Source organism: Fringilla coelebs (assembly GCF_963513975.1).
Source record: "Fringilla coelebs genome assembly, chromosome: 1".
Lineage (NCBI taxonomy): Eukaryota > Metazoa > Chordata > Aves > Passeriformes > Fringillidae > Fringilla > Fringilla coelebs.
The window spans coordinates 72,921,240-72,940,482 of NC_140028.1; the positions used below are offsets into that span (position 1 = coordinate 72,921,240).

Consider the following 19,243-nt stretch of genomic DNA (forward strand, 5'->3'; position numbering starts at 1 on the left):
GCCACACAGTGGTACCAAGAGTTTCTGCAATCTCATCAGATGCATGGAAAAACAGAAGGGAAAACAAGTCTGATTCAAAACTTTCCTTCTCATCTCTATCAATTAAATCAAGTTGAATCAGACTTAACCAAACTAACCAGAACAACTAGCCCTGGAATCAGAGACAGCCTTCAAGTATTCAAGTGAACAACTCTCATCTGTATCTTTATCTAAAGAGCAGACAGAAATGGTGGCACTTCACTGAGAAGTAAATGACTTTTGAAACTCTTCCTAAATCAGAAAGATTAGGAAAAGTTATGGTCATTTGCAACAGCCTACACCAGTAAGAGTTCAGTAAGAGTATCCTCCTGCAGTTTTGTATTCCTGTAATAAGTTGTCCTGGTTGCAGAAAGGGGTCAGAGCTTAGCATGGTAACAGGTTGTTATTCTGTACCATGCATGCCATCAGTGGAGGGAATGGTTTCCAAATGAAAACCCTGGTGCTCCTCTGGGAGTTGGCCATTTTGCCTGCCCAGCCATCATGCTGCCTTTGCCTGAGAACACAATCTACTGGAAGCATCCACCATTATTCTTGTTCCCAGGGGTGAACACCAGTTTTTGTCACTAAAATACCTTCTTTTTGTATCCTTTTACTATTAATATTGTTGTTGTTACTGTGCTATGTCTTATTCTTGCTTTGCGCTTTCAGTAAATTGCTACTTCAACCCACAAGTGCTGCTTTTGCCCCTCCCTTACTGAAAGAGGTAAAGGAGAAAGGGAGTGGCTTATTTGGAGTTTATTTTCCAGCAGCTGCTAAAACAGAACACAAGTTAAATAAAAAAACATTAATATAATCAGAGGCAGCACTTGTGTTAATGAACAAACAACTTATTATATTTGCCCATTTTGTCATACTCAACTTTCAAAAGTACACATTCAAGGCTGTGGTGTGAAACATTGGTGTCATCATCATACTCCATCTGGACCAGTTTTGTGTATGCGGCACCATGTACTTGGCATACAAAATTCTGACATTTTTGAAATACAGCTCATTTGAGGAGACACTTGCACATCACTCCAACACCAATACCAAATGTTCCGTAGGGTCAGAAAGAATGTGTATATTAAGTTCACAAATTTGAGCATTTGAACTTATTCATATATTCCCCTTAATTGTAGTGACTGGTGTTCTAAACCCTTTTCCATATTGAAGTTTTCCTCTTCTATAACAACTTTTTCATAATTTTTACTAACTACGTATTCTGCTTTCAGCTGGGAGCTGATTTTCTTCCTATTAGCTGGTACAGCACTGTGGTTTGGAGTTAGAAAAGACTAATACTGATAATACACTAATAGTTTTAGCTGATGCTGAGCAGTGCTCACTCCAAGCCAAGGACTTTTTAGAAGTTTCTCATGTTCTGCCAACAAGGAGAAGCACAAGAAGCCAGGAGGAAGCATGGCCATGGCCAAAGGGGTATTCCACACCATAGAACATCATGTCCAGTATATAAACCGGGGAGAGCTGGCAGTTGCTGATGGGGTGGGCATCGATCAGTGGGTGGTGAGCAAGGGTAATGGGTATCACTCATCTTTCTTGGGTCTTACTCCTTTCTTCTTGTTGTTCTTATTATTAGTAGGAAATTTATTTCAATTATTAAACTATTCCTATCTCAGTCCATGGGCATGGGTATGACTTTTTTTTTCAGTTTTCTTTCCAATCCTGCTGGAGGAATCTGTGGACTGGGGTGAGTGAACATCTGTGTGGTACTGACGCTGTTGAGTCAGGGACGGACTAAATGACTCCATGGTTCAGAAGGCAAAAAAGAGAGCTTTTAAGAGCTTTTAAGAAGTAGTGTCCTTTTATAACCAGGATTGCTAAGGTGAAATCTGATTGGTCTCAAAGTAAAAACCTTTCACATTTATGGTTAACTATGAATAGCACACTCTGAAGGTACCTATCTATAAACAACATGAACAGAAAGAGATAATAATTGTATTCATTCTTCCTCTCTAAGTTTCCCAGGCCTGAAGCCTGGGAGAATTCTCTTCAACTGAACTGAGAATCTCCACATGGTACTCCACTGCTAGATGGAGTTAAACCAGGACACTGTATTAAGTCATTTAACTACACCTTTCAGTAACCTTTGTGTGCTTTCAGACAGCCACTGTACTTCCGTTCTTATAGTGAATACACATCTTCATGCGCCAGGGCTCTCTCCACATTAATCTTATCTTCAACAGGTCCAGTCAAAGCTAAAAATTTCTGTAAGAAATCAAATTCAATGTTTAAGAGTCTGTCTCCGGTGTATTTTCCAAGCTTTTTGTTTCACGTGCTCTAGAATGTTTCAAGTCGTAGGCCCACACAGTGTCTATTCCCTCTCCAGTAGTATGATCCGGAATCCAGCAAGGGAAAGGAAAGCGACAGGCAATGATTCTGGCATTACATTTAAGTTCTTCTTCTAGCTTCTTCTCCAGCTGTGGCATCTGTTGAGTTACAAGAAAAACCTCTCAGAAACAGTAAAAACCAGGAACATTCTCTTTACAATATAATTCAGGTGTTCAAGAGAAAGCCAATATTTGAATAGTTTTTTTTTTAGTCTTAGGAAAGTATTTGTGATAGATATTTTGGCTTTGATGCCTTGACAACGAATATCTAAAAGCAGAAAATGGTTATTGTGACCCCAATTGGTGAGATCAAGGAAATCATAACTTTAATATCTAAAAATTAAATCAAAACCTATAAATTATGCCTTAAATTGAAAAAAAAAAAACAACAAAAACAAACACAACTGCAGGCAAAAGACTTTGCATGCTCCAATTCATGATTCTCTTCAGTGGGATTCTTCTCTGAGGGAATGAAAGTTCAGCCCCCTGAATTTATGCTATTTATGACACCCCAAGGTTCATGAGCTATTGTGTGATACTCAAAGGCTCAAAATTTACAGTCTAAACCTGAAACCAATCCTGGGACACTCAAAACATCACACAAACAACTCAAAGCAAACATTCTGCTGTCAGTCTATGGTAAAATACTGTTACATTAAATAATATTGAAATTGAGCTTAGTCAAATCCACACCCTGTTAACACAGGCATGTGAATCCCTGCAGCAGCATTCCATGAAAGAGAATGTAGAATCATGGAATGGTTTGGATTGTAAGGGACTTTTAAAGATAGTCTAGTTGAACACCCCTGCCATGGGTTGGGACATCTTAAACTAGATCAAGTTGCTCAGAGCCCCATCCAGTCTCCATCTACTGCCTCTCTGAGCAACCCATTCCATTGTTCCACCGCTGTATTAATAAAATTTTTCTTACTTATATCTAATATGAATTTGCCCTCTTTTTATTTAAAACTATTATCCCTTGTCTCATCCATACAGGCCCTACTAAAAAGTCTGTTTGCATCTTGTTTCCAAGGCCCCTTTAAGTACTAAAAGGCCATGGTAAGATCTCCCCTATAAGAGTCAAGTCTTCTCCAGGCTGAAGAACCCCAATTCTCTCAGCCTGCCTCCAGGAAAGGAGCTCCTCTGAACCCACTCCAACAGGTCCACTTCCCTCTTGTGATGGGGTGCCCAGAGCTGGATGCAGCACTCCAAGTGGGGTCCCACCAGAGTAGAGGAAGGGGGCAGAATCCCCTCCCTCCCCTGCTGCCCACGCTGCTTTGGATGCAGCCCATGTTTGGCTTTCTGGGCTGCGAGTGCCCATGGCTGGGTCATGTCCAGCCTCTCGTGCATCAGCACCCCCCAAGTCCTGCTCAGCAGGGCTGCTCTGATCTGTTCATCCTCAGCCTGTGTTGGTACTTAGAGCTACCCTGACCCAGGTGCAGCACCTTGCACTTGGTCTCATTCAACCTAGCAATATTCCCATGGATCCACTTCTTGTCCCGGTCCTTCTGGATGGCATCCTGTCCTTCAGGTATGTCAACTGCACCACTCAGCTTGGTGCATCTGCAAAATTTTCTGAGAGTGCACTCAATCCCACTGTTTTATGCTATTGATGAAGACTTAATTAAGCAAGACAGCTCCAAATACAGATCCCTGAAGGACACCAATTGTAACTGATCTTCATCTGGACATTGAGACATTGACCATTACCTGCCAAATGCAGCTATCCAGACAACTCCTTATCCACTGAACCATCCACCAAATTCATCCCTCCCCAGTGTAGAGAGCAGAATGCTGAGGGGAACCGTGTGACATACCAACTCTCCTTGGTTGAATAACTACAGTCCAGCTTTCTTCCATTCACAAAAATTGAGAGCATATGGAAGTCAGGGGAAATATCACTACTTTTCTAAAAAAGAGCAACACCCTGACCAGTCAGATGCTCTTTTTCTAATAAGTGCTTTATAATTCTGCCATGGATTAAGTGAGAAATAAATTAACACATGTAGACTTAAAAGAAATTTTTTGTCCATCCCAGATAGTGATTATGTTCTATGAAAAAAGAGAAACCTAACAGATTTAGCCATTTTTGTCCTTTGGAAAAGTTTGATGGTATGTTTAAGCAGATCAGCAGTGCACATCCATTTGGAGTTCCTTTAATTCTTACATATTGTATATATCGGAATGAGTAATTTTAACAGGCTACTTCTGTTACATGTAAAACACTATTTACTTTGGTTATCATGATGTAACGTTTAAATATTAAAAAATTTAAAAGGGCAGTATTTATTAAAAAATTTAACTGAACTTTAGTCACAAAGACAAAAATACATTAAAAAAAACCATGAAAGAAACAAAACCCAAAAGAACGTTATTAGAAACTAAGACTGACTGAAGAAAAGGTATTTTCTAAAGGCTGCAAAGAGCTTTCACTATCACATACATTCAGGGTGTGCCTTTGATGTAATATCCTATTATAGCTACATTTAAGCTAACAATGGAATATTTTAGGAAAATTACAGTCATAGATCTAATATACCAAAGAGTTACCTCCAAATATTTTTAAGACTCTGATTTCATTCACACTGCAAATTCTTTTTAACATTTTTCCTGCCTTAAACAACTAGAAAAATAAGCTTACTAGCACCTTCAACAAACTAGAAAAATAAGCCCACTTTGTTATCTAAAACTGAGTTGAGACCCCAGAAAACATTTTTGTTACAAAAAATATAAATCTAGACAGAAACCAATTTTTAGGAGCAATTATGAAAATTAGTGCCTGCATATCCATATTAGCACAAATTAGAAAACATCATTAATAGTTCAGCTAAGTTTAGCCAAAAAGAATTATATCCTTGAACCAGTCAAACTAGTTTTTAAGCTAAGTATATCAGTTACATTAGGTGTTACAATCATACTGTATTTTATGTGAAGCCAGGGTTTGGGGAAATTTTTTGATGTGTCAACATACATAGTTTAGTAAACCTTTTGTGCAGTATGTAATCAGTTAAAATACACAGGAGCCACAAACATGAACACCTGGCAAGAATTCCATCATCCTACCCTGAACAAGAAAGTCTCTCTCTGCAATAACTCAGAAACAAACAGACCTTCCCCCCAGATGCTTGCAAGAACAAGAGAGGTCTTAGTCTTCCCTGAAGATCAATAAATTCAGGTTTTTAAAGTTAACCTCAGAAATTAAATAAAAGCACTGTGTGAAAGCATCAAATTAGGCCAGCATTATTAAAAAAGCTAAAGAGATCTATTGTTTCTCATTATAAAAGAAGAAATGCATTAAGGTTTCTAGAAAATTAATTTAGTCATTCAGGAGGCTGAGCATTAGCAACTTCCAAAGTAAATTCAAAGAGGATCATAAGCAAATGAATGCTCAGAAAACACAGAGGTTCATATGTTTGCATCTGTTGCATTTATGACAGTACTTTTGCTGAAAGAATTAAACCTAGTATTTACTGGATCTACAAAAGTTATTCTGAGCCCTACAGCTACTCTTTCTATCACAGCTGTTACTAATGCATCCCACTTTATTAAATTTAAAAGTTAACTCAGTATTTCTGCTGGGTTTATTCACATTTTCCCAGGGCATTTGTTTATTCCTAGTTTACTGAGCCAGCTTTCCTCACCAGGACTTTTCCCCTCGGTGCAACGGCAGAATTCCTGACCGCAATTCGGAACGTTTCCAGTGCCCCCTGCCGGAACTCAGCAAGGGAACACATAACACCCAGCGCTGGCAGCATGAGGAACATCCCGGCGCTCACTAATATCCCATCCATACCCACTTCAGTTTCCAATACGGGTTACAATTGGAATCTGAAGTAGAGGCTTGCTTCTGGTGCCGTTGAAAAAACAAACAAACAAGCAAACAAAAAAACCCCACACAGAATTGGAAGGTTTATTAGGCTTCCTGTTACTGCTACAGAAATATTTTCAGTGTATGCTGTATGGTATGGCATCACGTAAAACTCTTCGCTCACTTCATCTCACACCTGCCTTAGCAAAGGAAGAAGCAATACAGAAGCACAGGATGACAAAACTGGGTTTGTTCAGCCTGGAAGAGATGGCTTCAGGGGAACCTAACTGCAGCCCCCCAGTACCTGAAGAGAGCCTACACGATGGAGAGGGACCTTCCACAGGCACAGGTAGTGACAGGACAAGGGGGAAGAGCTTCAAACCGCAAGAGAGTAGGTTTTGATTGGTATTAGGAAGAAATTCTTCACATGAGGGTGGTGAGGCAATGGAACAGGTTGCCCAGAGAAGTTGTGGATGTCCCACCCACGGAATTGTTCAAACCAGGTTGGATGGAGCTCTGAGGAACCTGGTCTAGTCAAAAGTGTTCCTGCTCATGGCAGGGGGTGGAACTAGAGAAGATAAGGTTGCATGCAGACCTCATTGCAACCTTCCAATATCAGAAGGGAGCCTACAGGGAGGAATCTCCTGATGAAGCTGGAGAGGATCACTCCATCAGGAACTATAGAGATAGGACAATGGAGAATGGAAAAAAAAAACTGAAAGGGGAAATTTCAGTTAGACATTAGGAAGAAATTCTTTACTGTGAGGATGGTGAGACACTGGAACGGGTTGCCCAGGGAGTTTTCTGGATGCCCCAACCCTGGCAGGGTTCAAAGGCCTTGAGCAACCTGGTCTAGTGGGAGGTATCCCATGCACAGGGGGGGGCTGGGACTTGATGATGTTTAAGGTCCCTTCCAACCCTTAATATTCTATGATTATTACCGACTACCTTTGACCATCTGCAGTTTGATTCATTTTGCAGATTAACATATTAACATTGAATGCCTCGGCATTAAAATAATTAAACATTGTAACAAATAATTAAACAGTATAAAAAATAAAATGCAATTATATAGTAAAAATAAAAAATAAATAGTAAGCTTACCATTTGAGGTACTCCAAAAACAACAACATTTCTATAATGGGAAAAAGAAACCTAAAATAAAATTTGAGAACAAATCTTATTGAAAATGGCATTTATATTTAGAGAAATTCTCACCATTCTTTTCTCTTAATCCCTCTAGCTGCACTTCTTTCAACAGAGATTTAGACCAAAAATATGTAAGGAGATCCCTTACCAACTTTTCATCACAAAAATTTCTACATAAAGAAAACTTCATACTGCTGAACAGCAAAAAACTTCTACTGTCTGGCCAAGAATAGGGAATAGCAATTCTAGAAGCACAGAAAGCATTAATTTAGAAAACAACTACATGACTTTACTAATAACTAAAGTGTTATTTTCACAACTCCTGAATATGATAAAATCACCTATGTTTTAAGTTCGCCCCTTCTTTTGTTTAATGTTAGCTAGCTATAAAAATTTCCTAGGCATTCTAATGACTGAGTTCTTCCACTCAGTGCCATGAAGTTCTCCTATGTTCCTCTCTGAACACAAACACCCCCACAGCCAAAAAAAACCCTCCCACATAATTCATCAGGCCCAGGCTTGCTCAAGGAGCCTCTGCTGATAAAGGAAGCACTTAAATAAAGCCCAAAAGCAGCAGAACAGCATACTGAGCCCAAAGAAATCAGATTCCCAGCACAAGTACTCTGCTCAAAGCCCATTGTAGCACCTTGTGGCCAGACAGCATTTCAGCTTTTTCAGGAAAGTATTTCCAAACTTATAAAATCTCTCAATCATTCTAGATCCATTCTTACATAATTCACTACCCACCTTCCATAAGTCTGAAATATAAAATTTGGTGTTCTGATGTACTCCATCTCTCCAGGCACGATATCTGGAGTACCAGACTAGCCAGGGATTCAATTCATAACCTACAGCCTGGAACCCCCTTTTTGCGGCTGCTATCACCTACAAGGAAGAAAATAAATCTTCACTTTGAAACATAAAAGTCTGTTCACCTAAAGAGAAGCACACAGTTTTATTTAAAATATAAATCAAAGGAAAGCACTTTCCTAAGTCACCCTGGGTTTAATGCCCAACAGATCAGCTATATAGTGAACAAAAAACTCAAAACTACATTTTACTATTATTACTAGTCAGTCCAACTGAAATATAGTCAGGCCAACAAAATGAAAACAAAGACTCACAGGGCAAAGCTGTGAGCCTGCAGCACATCTATGATCCATAGAAAAGTTTAATTTAACACATGCATTACAGTGTCTTGGAATTAAAGAGAACCAACATTGATCACGGAGAGAACAGTGAAACTCACATGCAAAAACGCCCAAAATTAGGCCACTTATTGGAAAAGCAGTGAGGGATAGGCACTTGAGCAGCCCCTGAATCAGAGGTAAAATGACATACCAATAGAAAGAGCATGAAAGCAATCTTGATCTACATTGGAAAAAAAAAACCAAACACACTGATTTCTAGAATAAAGGTTTAAGAAGAAATTTAAAAGGCTTCTGTGAACTTCTAATCAGCAATGGCCTGATGAACTATCAATTACAAAACAAACAAGGTGAAATCAGAAAGTACACATTTCCTAACAGAACTTCTCAGCTTTACCTGGACTATATATTTCACACTGTTAAAATAATGCATCTTACATCACACACAGAGCACTTGTAAATTCACCAAAAGAACATGACACTTTTATCACACTTGGAAATGTGGTAAATATCTTCATATTTATCCACTGATTACACCTCAATAAGTGCTAAATAATTAAAAGCATCTGAACAGACTTTTTTCAGGACAGATGCATCAAGGAAGCACCAAGCATTCATTTTTAGGCACCTGGCTTTCCAAATAGTCTTCAGTCTCCAGTTAGGCACCTATATAATAGATCAGAATTAATGATACAGTACCTACTGAAATTAAATACCTCTGATGAGAGTCAGCAGCCACAATGCCTCAGACAGGGCATCAGAAACTGCAGTTAACTCACGCCTAATTTTTTGGTGTTTTTCCTACCCAGGCACAATTCAAGCAATCTTCACGGATTTGGGGTTCCAGATAATTTTTTTTTTCACATGGACAAATAGTTGACTCATTCACATAAAACATGGACAAAGGTAGCGTTCAGGAACTCATGTGTTTCCATCAAAAGCCACCACCTTGTTGCTAACTCTGACTTGAAGCAGATAGTTATGAAAAAGCACACAAAACATCACAGCAACAAAAGAAAAACCAAACCACACAATTTTCTACTATATCCTCACCACATTTCACAAACTGGGGCTCAAGCAATACCCTGGAAAGGTATCGCTTTTTCTTTCATGGTTCTCACCATTTCTCTTGGTGTTTATTCTAGTTTCACCACATGGATTTGGAAGTGGGGAAGCCAGCAGTGCACAAAGGTTTGAAGACTACAGTTCTAAGCACACCAGGATTTTTATTTTTATAATCCATCACTCATTGCCTGTTTCTTTTTGCACTTCTACCACCTTTATACATTAAACATCTCACAGCCTCACTTGCTGCAGCTATGCACCTTTTGTGGAATCACGGCTCTTTGTCAATCAGTATCAAGACTGACAGCATCTTTTCAAGTGAATGCACTGTGATTCCCTCCAGTCACCACAATGACATTTTGTCCACTACCTTGGTCAAGCTATAGGTAAGACTGCAGCAAAAACTATTCATTACTCATCAAAACTGAATGTAAACCTTTCTCAGATTTGATCATTTTCATAAGACTCAGACACAACCACCAGATGCCAAAGAAAAGAAATTTTTAAGTGTGAGAAAACTCAGCCCCAGCACTTTGGCACTTTTTAAGAGGTGACCTAAAAGGAAGGCAACAACCATAACTTACAATGCGGCCATCCCCGCTACCAATGTCAACTAGGGAGCCACTTCTGTTTTCCAACATTTTCAATACATTCTGGATCTGAGCGGCGGTGGCAGGAACGAAGGGCAGGCACACCTTCCTCAGGGCCGGGGTCACGAAGGGGGTGGCCACAGCATAGAGGGCCACCAAGGTGCCTCCCACACCGGCCGTGACCAGCAGGCCCCAGCCGCTCCTGCGGGAGCCGCCCTCGCCCTCCTCCGGCGGGGCCTCCTTCGCCAGCGCCTGGGACATCGCCCTGGGGACGGACGGACAGTGTTATTGCTCGCTTGAGACAATTCAGTATCTTGTGGCAAAGAGCTACGACGTAAGAGATGAAAAAAAAAAAACCACCCTACACTTCAGCCGATCCCAAGGAAACGCTACAGCTGCCGGAAAGCTGAGGCACGAGGGGGCAGGACTGCGGTTCCCGTTTAAAGCCCTGGCCCTCCACACGCGGGCGGGCAGCAGCGCGCCCCGAACAGCTCAAGGGCGGCGCAGGCAGAGACCTCCCAGCCCCGGGAACGCGTCCCGGAATTACTGCTCCTGCTTTGCAGAGGAACTTTTCCCTGGGACACAGCGTCACCGACCACACACCCCTCAACTCGCCAATAACCAACCCAGGCTGAGGCTCGGCCTGCAACATTTATAGGGAAGGGCGGTACGCCTTCACTATGAAGGGGTGGGGGACCGAAACCTTTCCGAAGGCGCTCCGGAAAGAAGCGCCGTGCACGCTTTTCCACCGCGTGTCTGTCTTCCCTCCTCCGTCCTCACGTCACCCGGCACAGCCCGCTGCCGCCTCGCCCGGCACCCGTCCTCCGCCCCGTTCGGTACATCCTCCTTCCCTCCCCGCCCCCGTGAGCCGGGCCGTGCGGCCGCGGGCGCCGCGCTCCTCCCCCGGCGCCGGGCGGCTTCCAGAAGGCTCCGCTGGGGGCGCCACAAAGCTCCCGCCCGCGAAATAGGGTGCGGGTGTAGCGGACGCGCAGGCGCGGGGCGGCGCGCGGTGTCGCGGCGGGCGCGGCGGCTTCCGGGAGGCGCGCGCGGACGGCGGCGGTCGGAGCAGGCGGTGCAGCCATGTCGGCCATGGGGACTCTGGCGTTTGACGAGTATGGGCGGCCCTTCCTCATCCTTAAGGACCAGGAGCGCAAGACGCGCCTCATGGGGTTGGAGGCGCTCAAGGTGAGCGAGCGGAGCGGCCGCCGGGGCCGCCCGCGGGCCCGCGGTGGCTGGGCCTCGCCGCGCCATGCTGCGCTGTGCTGTACCGCACCATGCTGCCGAGAGCGGCGGGAGGCTGGAGCCCCTGGGGTGAGGCGCTGCCGCGCTCAGTGCCAGCCTCGCCCGAGGCACAGGTCGGATGGAGCCCGCACTAGGCCCGTAAGCGGGGGAGAGATGGAGGAAGAGAGAAGGCATCGCCCCGGGGCTGGGAATCCGCGGCACGGCGTGGATCCGCCCCCAGGCTGCGGGGCTTTGGGGCCGTCACCACCGTGGGCGCAGCGCGCCTCTCCCCGTGGCTCCTGCCCAGCTCCCCAGTGCCCCCTTTTCTTAGACCGCAGCCTGAAGCTCGGCCGCTGAAGGAAGGCCGGGACTGAGTGCGGGTTGTACAAATCCTGACATAATACGGGAGCGGACACTGGAACAGAGGGGCTGTGGATGACCTATTCCTGGCAGTGTGCAGAGGAAGGTTGTATGGGGCACTGAGTAACCTGGTCTAGTGCAAGGTGTTCCTGCCCCTGACAGGCGGTGGAACCTGGGTGATCCTAAAGGTCCCTTCCCAGCCACACCATCCTGTGATGATTCTGTGATGGTAAAATTGCACTGTCTTCTCAGCCTTGCTGGCTTCTGTTGCTCCCTGCTTTGAGCTTTGCGGCTGTCTTTTGGCTGCTCTCCTTTTGCATGATTTAGCAGTCAGCACAAGCAATACAAGAAAAGGCATAGGAAAAGTTTCTGTTATAAGACCAATACACACATACTGATTATTTTTCATAGTTGTTGTCAGTTAAATCAGAACATTTGCATTACTCACTGTGTTTTCCTTAGCTTAATATTGTGATTTTGGAATGCATGACAGTGATTTAACTTCTGGCTTTGTTATCCTTTGTTTTACAGTCTCACATAATGGCAGCAAAAGCTGTAGCAAGTACTCTGAGAACATCCCTTGGGCCCAATGGTAACAATGAAAAACTTTTAGTGGTTCTCTCTTAGTACTTGTTGTGGGGGAATTTTCAAAATTTTCCTTCATCCTTTGAACATATGTTTTCTAGGCTTGGATAAAATGATGGTGGACAAGGATGGTGAGGTGACTGTGACAAATGATGGTGCTACCATCCTGAATATGATGGATGTGGATCACCAGATAGCCAAACTTATGGTGGAGCTGGCTAAATCTCAAGATGATGAGATTGGGGATGGAACTACTGGAGTCGTTGGTAAGAAAGTGTTTGAAATTTAGCTTCCTTTTGCAAGTTTAAAATCAAGCTGCTTCAGCTAGTTAAAAAAAAAAATGTGAGAAATAACAGTAGCTTTTCTGTCACACTTCTTTGGAGCATTTATTGTTGCAGTATTCCTTTCAGTTCTTGTATGAGAAGACTTGTAATCAGGAAGACGTCTTTTGTGTCTTTTTGACGTTTGGTTAAATTTTAAGGTAGTGCTGAGAGCCACTTTGATACTTTCAAAATTTTTTTGCATAATTTTCTGCTGTAGTCTCCTTGTCCTGCCTTGATCATTTTGGTACATCATTTTGGTCTTAACATGATGTGTTTTCTTGCTAAGCAAAGCAAATAGGAGTTTTCAGGGTTTTTTGTTATTTAGAAAACCTTGAACTCTTAAAATCTTAAAAATCAGAAAACATGCTTTTTAATCTGTTGTTAATGTACTTATAATTATGCTTCAATCAAGAATAAAACTTTTTTTTTTTTTAATAGTTCTGGCTGGGGCATTGCTGGAACAGGCTGAGCAGCTGCTGGACCGAGGCATTCACCCCATCAGAATAGCAGATGGTTATGAGCAGGCAGCACGCATTGCTATTGAACATCTAGACAAAATCAGTGACAGCTTCCCAGTTGATCCCCAGAACATTGAGCCTCTGATCCAGACAGCAAAGACAACTCTGGGCTCTAAAGTGTAAGTGACAAAAACTGAGTATTGCGCGAATATTTACCCTTCCATTGAAAACCCTCTGCGTGGAAAGGAGAAATCCTGGTGTTATGTTTGTCTTATTGGACTGCTGTTGAAGGCTCTTCTGTGTTTTGTTGTGGCTAATTCCTCCATTGACTTCTGTCTCAGGGTAAGGAATTGTGAATCCTTTGTCTCCAAAGAGTCAATTTCATGAAGTTAAACAACTGCAGCATCAATTTCATTCTAACCTGTAGTTCCAGTTTCTGCATCATAGCAGGTTCCAAAAGTAATGTAAATCTGTTAAAAATAATAATGTGTCATCTTTTGGGTTTTTTGCCGCTGACAAAATTTTAACTTAGGATGGTTCCAGAAGTTCTCTTTCCTTTTTGGGTTCTGTGTGTAAATGTATAAATTCAGACATTGGAATGGCTTCCCTTGCAGAGTTGTCTTATACATGGTTTCTGTTTCTTGAATGTTCTTTAGTAGCTTAGTTCTCCTGACTTGTTCCAAATCTGTGCTGAGACTCCATTGACAGAGGTTCCTCACACCAACCATAGTGTGTGTTCAGTTTTCTGCCATAGCCAGCACCTTCTACTTCTGTGAACAAACAAGCAAGACCCCCTCTTTTAATACAGTGTGCAAAAATAGATTGCTGTAGTGGTACTTGTTGCTGTTTGAGCAATTGATAGAATCACCTTTTCCTTCCAAATGGTGGAAATGGAGTACAACTTGATTGCATTTTTTTCAAACCTAGAGTGAACCGCTGTCACCGACAAATGGCAGAGATTGCTGTGAATGCTGTACTGACAGTAGCAGACATGGAACGTAAAGATGTTGATTTTGAGCTGATCAAAGTGCAAGGCAAAGTGGGTGGTAGACTGGAAGATACACAGTTGGTTAAAGGAGTGATTGTGGATAAAGATTTCAGTCATCCACAGATGCCCAAAGTAAGTGATGTTCCTTGTGCGTGTCTCTTGTGTGTAACGGCTTAAATAAGAGTTTCTAGCCTACCTCAAGTGTCACCCTAGCATTTATTAAGTATTTACACAGTCTTGTGCTTTAGCTTGGCTTTTCACCAATATATCAACAGAGGAAGGGACAAGGAGCATGAAATTTTTTCATATTGGAAGAGGTCAAGTTAGAATTTACAATACTATTGAGAAATTGTGGTGGAAGGGTGGAATTACTGTACTGCTGAGTGAGGACAGGTGCAGAATTCTGTTTTATATAAAAATAATTATCTCTGGTGTGTGACATGCTTAACCTTAATGCGAGATTCTTAACCTTTATAAATTGCCATTTTGTCTTGTTTGGAACACCCCAGAAGCTGTCCTTGTTTTATGTTTGGTGTAGGCAAGGTCTCCAAGTCTTTGGGCAGTTTACTTCAAGAAAGCTTCTACTGCTTTAAAATATTCATCTAGCAGGTACCCATGTCTATCCTGTAAAAAGGAGGACTAGTGGAAGATAATGGTCATAAAAGTTAGATAAAAGTTGAAAAGTTGTTACAAAGATGAGTAGTGGTCACAGTGGATAGGTATGGTTTAATTGAATTTTTCTTTTGTTTTTTAAGCATTAAACTATAAAAAGGCATGACTGGTAAAGATTGTTAGGGGCTTAAACAGTGTCTGGGAGCTATGGAATTTGTTATAACTGGTTTGTTGAGAATTGACAGAATTATTTAGTTATACTTACTTAGCTTTAGGTCAAATCATCTTCATATTTGCTCATGTGTTTGTGTTTATAAAGATACATCTGTATGTTTTGCAAATACAAGAAAGAGATGTTAATGAGGTCATAAATGATCTTTTTTTTTTTTAATTGCCCAGGAGTTAAAAGATGCTAAAATTGCCATCCTTACTTGTCCATTTGAACCACCTAAGCCTAAAACCAAACATAAGCTTGATGTCACATCTGTGGATGATTACAAGGCACTGCAGAAATACGAAAAAGAGAAGTTTGAAGAGATGGTGAAGCAGGTAGCCTTTAGGATTATTTCTGTTTTCTTTGTCTTTCATAGCCTTTAGAAAAAAACAGCATAGTGCATTGATTTGTTCTGTAAATGAGCTGCTAATTCTGGTGGGAAGCAACATATAAGCGGTTGTAATGCTGTGAATCAAAGGTAATGTAATGTAAGAAAGAGATACCAGCTTGGATTAAAATATATTTTGATCTCTGTGTGCTGCAGAGGGTTCTTCTTGAGAATTTTATTTGGAGAAAATTGGGAGAATTAGAACCACGAAGAGTGTTTTTCATTCCTTTGTTAGTTCTGGTCAGAAGGTTGATGATTTGTGTTGCTTTTAGATAAAAGACACTGGTGCAAACCTTGCCATTTGCCAGTGGGGTTTTGATGATGAGGCAAATCACTTACTGCTCCAGAATGAGCTGCCTGCTGTTCGTTGGGTTGGTGGACCTGAAATAGAAGTAAGTAAAACTGTGCTTTGTACCAGTTGTTAAAACATTTGTGAAGTAATAGGCTGTACCAGCTAAAAGTTCAAGCTTTGCGGGTATCACTGCATAATTGTGTGTATGGGTGGGTATTGGAGAAAAATCGCTGGAGATTCGGGAGAAAAACCTGCTATGGAGGGGATTATGGTTTATAATTGGAGCATATGTATATTAGTTAATAAAAGTTTTAGGTGTCTGGGAAAGTTTCTGCTTTAGTCCTGCCGTTGGCAGAAGCAAAACACTGGCTGAAGTACTTTGAAGTGATGGGAAGATAACCTTTTGGAGTAAGCATTTCAGAGATGCTTTTCCATTAGTTTTATGTTCTGAAAAACACCATGGAAAAATCCTGTTAAAGTAAAATCCTGTTTAACTTCAGTTAATTGCCATTGCGACGGGAGGGCGCATCGTGCCGCGCTTCTGCGAGCTCACGGCAGAGAAACTGGGCTTTGCAGGCATCGTCCGAGAGATCTCCTTTGGAACAACCAAGGACAGAATGCTCCTCATCGAGCAGTGTCAGAACTCCCGAGCTGTGACCATTTTCATTAGGGGAGGAAATAAAATGGTGAGATGCTTTGATACATAGTTGCAGAATATGTTGTTTCTTTGTAAAGTATTAGTACACTCTTCTTCACTTTGTCTACATTTTCTTTGCAGTGTGGGCAAATAGGAAAAGAGTAAGGCTTATAGGCAGTCAGTCCAGTTAAGATAATTTCTAATAAAAACCCCAAACTACTGCAAACTCTCTATCCCCACACCCTATATCCCCCACTCCCCTCGGATTGAGACCACTTTAAATGCTTATGTACTTAAACTGGATTTTGGTTGTACTATTAGTGTTAAATTATATTTACTATTGGTCAAGTCCTACTTTAAATGAAAAACCTTTGAGAAAAAAAAAGCATACTGTAGTCTGAAATTTTCTTCTAAGAAAGCAGAAATACTGCTTTAAAAGTTAGCGTTTTTCTTAAATCTCCTACATCTGTTCAAATGAGAAGTGGACAGAAACTGCAGTCTGAGAATAGTGTTGGCATTTAAAGTTCAATGTTTTGTGTCTTGTAAATATGCAAGATTGAGAGCCATTTAATGTAAGTTTTTGTTATTTCAAATTACAGGTTTAACAAATAACAGTGTCGTTTTGTGCTTATTTTTGTTCTTTCTCACTGGATGTCTAACATTCTCTATTTTTAAGTAGTATAACATAGCAATAGTAGAGCTGCATTGGAGCCATAAAAAAATCTTAAGAGTTTATTTGCGGTTTCCACATCTGTATTAGGAACTATATCTTCACAACCTTCAGATGTGTGTATTGTCAAACACACACTGTTGTGTAATTGCAGATCATCGAAGAAGCAAAGCGCTCTCTTCACGATGCCTTGTGTGTAATCCGGAATCTCGTTCGTGACAATCGGATTGTGTACGGTGGTGGCGCAGCTGAAATATCTTGTGCCTTGGCAGTCAGTGAGGCAGCAGATAAGGTGAGAAAGGAACAGTTAACATTTTCTTTACTGTATGAAGGCCTTAAGAGATTCCAGAAGAACTTCAAAGATTTTTCAGAAAGTTCTGTAACATGTGCTTTCTGACATTCCCTGATAACCAGTGTTAGAAGTTATCCTTCTGTCTCTGTAAAAAGCCATCACCACTACTTTTTTTCCTTCTGTGCAAGGAGAAATTTTTTTTTTAATTACAAGTAGTTATCATTCAGAGGTATTTGTTTAGTTACTATATTCCAAATAAAATTGGCTTATTGTGTGTATGTGTTTTATATCTAGTATGAAAATCTGCTTTTACTAACATTGGAGTTTAATAGCTTATGAATTAGAATTTTTTTTCCTCTAGTGCCCATCTTTGGAACAGTATGCTGTGAGAGCTTTTGCAGATGCCCTGGAGGTAATTCCCATGGCCCTCTCGGAGAACAGTGGTATGAATCCAATACAGACAATGACTGAAGTGCGGGCGAGGCAGGTGAAAGAAAATAATCCTGCCCTGGGCATTGACTGTTTGCAGAAAGGAACAAATGGTAAGAACTCCAGCATGGAGAAGGAGGACCATAAAAGCTTTTCTTTCTCAAAAGCTCAAAATGCTCACTGTAGTTTTTTTTTAAACCCGTGCATTACTTGAGTTATTCTAACTCTTGTGCCTTGTCATAATAAATGGAAATGTGCTTGAAGAGCATATTTATATCTACCAGGAGGAAAATGTATAATTGTCTCAAAACCTCTGTTTTGTGGCAAGATTAATTGAAGATGTTGACTGACTTTGTAGTACAGGCTGCTCTTAGGATGAGGCAAGCAGGGTGTGCTTTAAATACTGCAGTTTTAGTGATCCAGGTTACACTGCAGTCCTAAAAACAGTTGTTTTGAGAAACAGCTTGTGAAGAAGTAAACAAAAGGCTGGAAATATTTGCAGACAATGATGTTCACACCAATATGTCTGCATATATAAGCCTGGAGCAAATACATGAAGACTAAAGCCAGTGTATAAAACCTTATTTTCAAGTGTATCTACACTTTTCACCTTCTTACTTATTCTGTTGGTTTTTTGAGAAAAGAATGTGGTAAACTGTAATTTGTGCATTCATAACCCTTTGATTAGGTGCTCCTGTTTGATGGTATTTGATCTTTCACTTCTTTAACATTTGCTCAGCCTTTAGGGTGCTTTTAATATATGTGTATGGAAATTTAGCTTTTCACCATTCTGCATTACGTTTTGAAAAGCACAGCCTAGTTGGGAAAAGAGTTGTATCTTAATGTCCTAGGATCTTTGGTAAGAATCTAGATGTAAAACTCTAGTTTGTACAAATTATATTTGTAAACCACAGTAGCCAAGAGTAGTAATTTTAGAATGTTCTTTGAAATTATGTGGAATTTACAGTTACTAATTACTAACACTTACAGGTTAAGTGTTATATCTAGATTTCATGAGGGTGTCTAATTCTTGTGCTTCCTTTTGGCAGATATGAAGCAGCAGCATGTTATAGAAACCTTGATTGGTAAGAAACAGCAGATTTCTCTGGCAACTCAGGTTGTTAGAATGATCCTGAAGATTGACGATATCCGTAGGCCTGGAGAATCTGAAGAGTGAAGGTTGAAAAGCAGGAAACATTAAGGGGCCACAGCAGTAGCAAAGATGGTAGTATTCTGATGCTTCATCTTCAGCTATTTATTCTGGACACTTTTTGTTTCACATACTGTAATGGCTAGTTGTTGGAAATAAAACAATTTAGCACTGGTGATTTCAAGACTTGTTTCAGAAGTATTGTTGCCTCTTTTCTTAGGTGTAAATGTTCATAGACGATACTTCCTGAATGTATAGGGAAAACATAAATAATGCAGCAATAAAATTTAATGGGTTATTTTCCGTTATTCCTTATGGGAAAAGCCCACAGATCCTCATTTTAAGAGGTCTGTCACTTTTTTAACTAATTACTTAAAGATTAAGCAGTTATTTTAGCCTCCATTAATTCTGATATGTTAATATATTTAAGTATGAAGTTCCAGTCTGAAGATTTAAAAGAACTATGTTCCATTCTTCCAGTTGCTTCAATTTTTTTTTCTC

At 41.0% G+C, this 19,243-nt stretch overlaps 2 protein-coding genes across 2 annotated transcripts; one reads left to right on the forward strand and one right to left on the reverse strand.

Moving 5' to 3' along the window:
* Positions 1-758: 758 nt before the first annotated feature.
* Positions 759-10,945, reverse strand: ATPSCKMT (ATP synthase c subunit lysine N-methyltransferase). Its single transcript, XM_084212346.1, has 5 exons — positions 10,827-10,945; positions 10,118-10,388; positions 8,068-8,205; positions 7,276-7,326; positions 759-2,462 (listed from the first exon to the last, which is right to left on the reverse strand). The coding sequence occupies exons 2-5, from the start codon at positions 10,382-10,384 to the stop codon at positions 2,265-2,267; spliced, it is 654 nt and encodes a 217-aa protein (XP_084068472.1). The 5' UTR covers positions 10,385-10,388; positions 10,827-10,945; the 3' UTR covers positions 759-2,264.
* Positions 10,946-11,152: 207 nt separating this feature from the next.
* CCT5 (chaperonin containing TCP1 subunit 5) lies at positions 11,153-18,926 on the forward strand. Its single transcript, XM_084221048.1, has 11 exons — positions 11,153-11,308; positions 12,236-12,296; positions 12,391-12,555; positions 13,051-13,249; positions 13,998-14,190; positions 15,070-15,219; positions 15,545-15,664; positions 16,065-16,250; positions 17,026-17,163; positions 17,525-17,705; positions 18,642-18,926. The coding sequence occupies exons 1-11, from the start codon at positions 11,204-11,206 to the stop codon at positions 18,767-18,769; spliced, it is 1,626 nt and encodes a 541-aa protein (XP_084077174.1). The 5' UTR covers positions 11,153-11,203; the 3' UTR covers positions 18,770-18,926.
* The last annotated feature ends 317 nt before the right edge of the window (positions 18,927-19,243 follow it).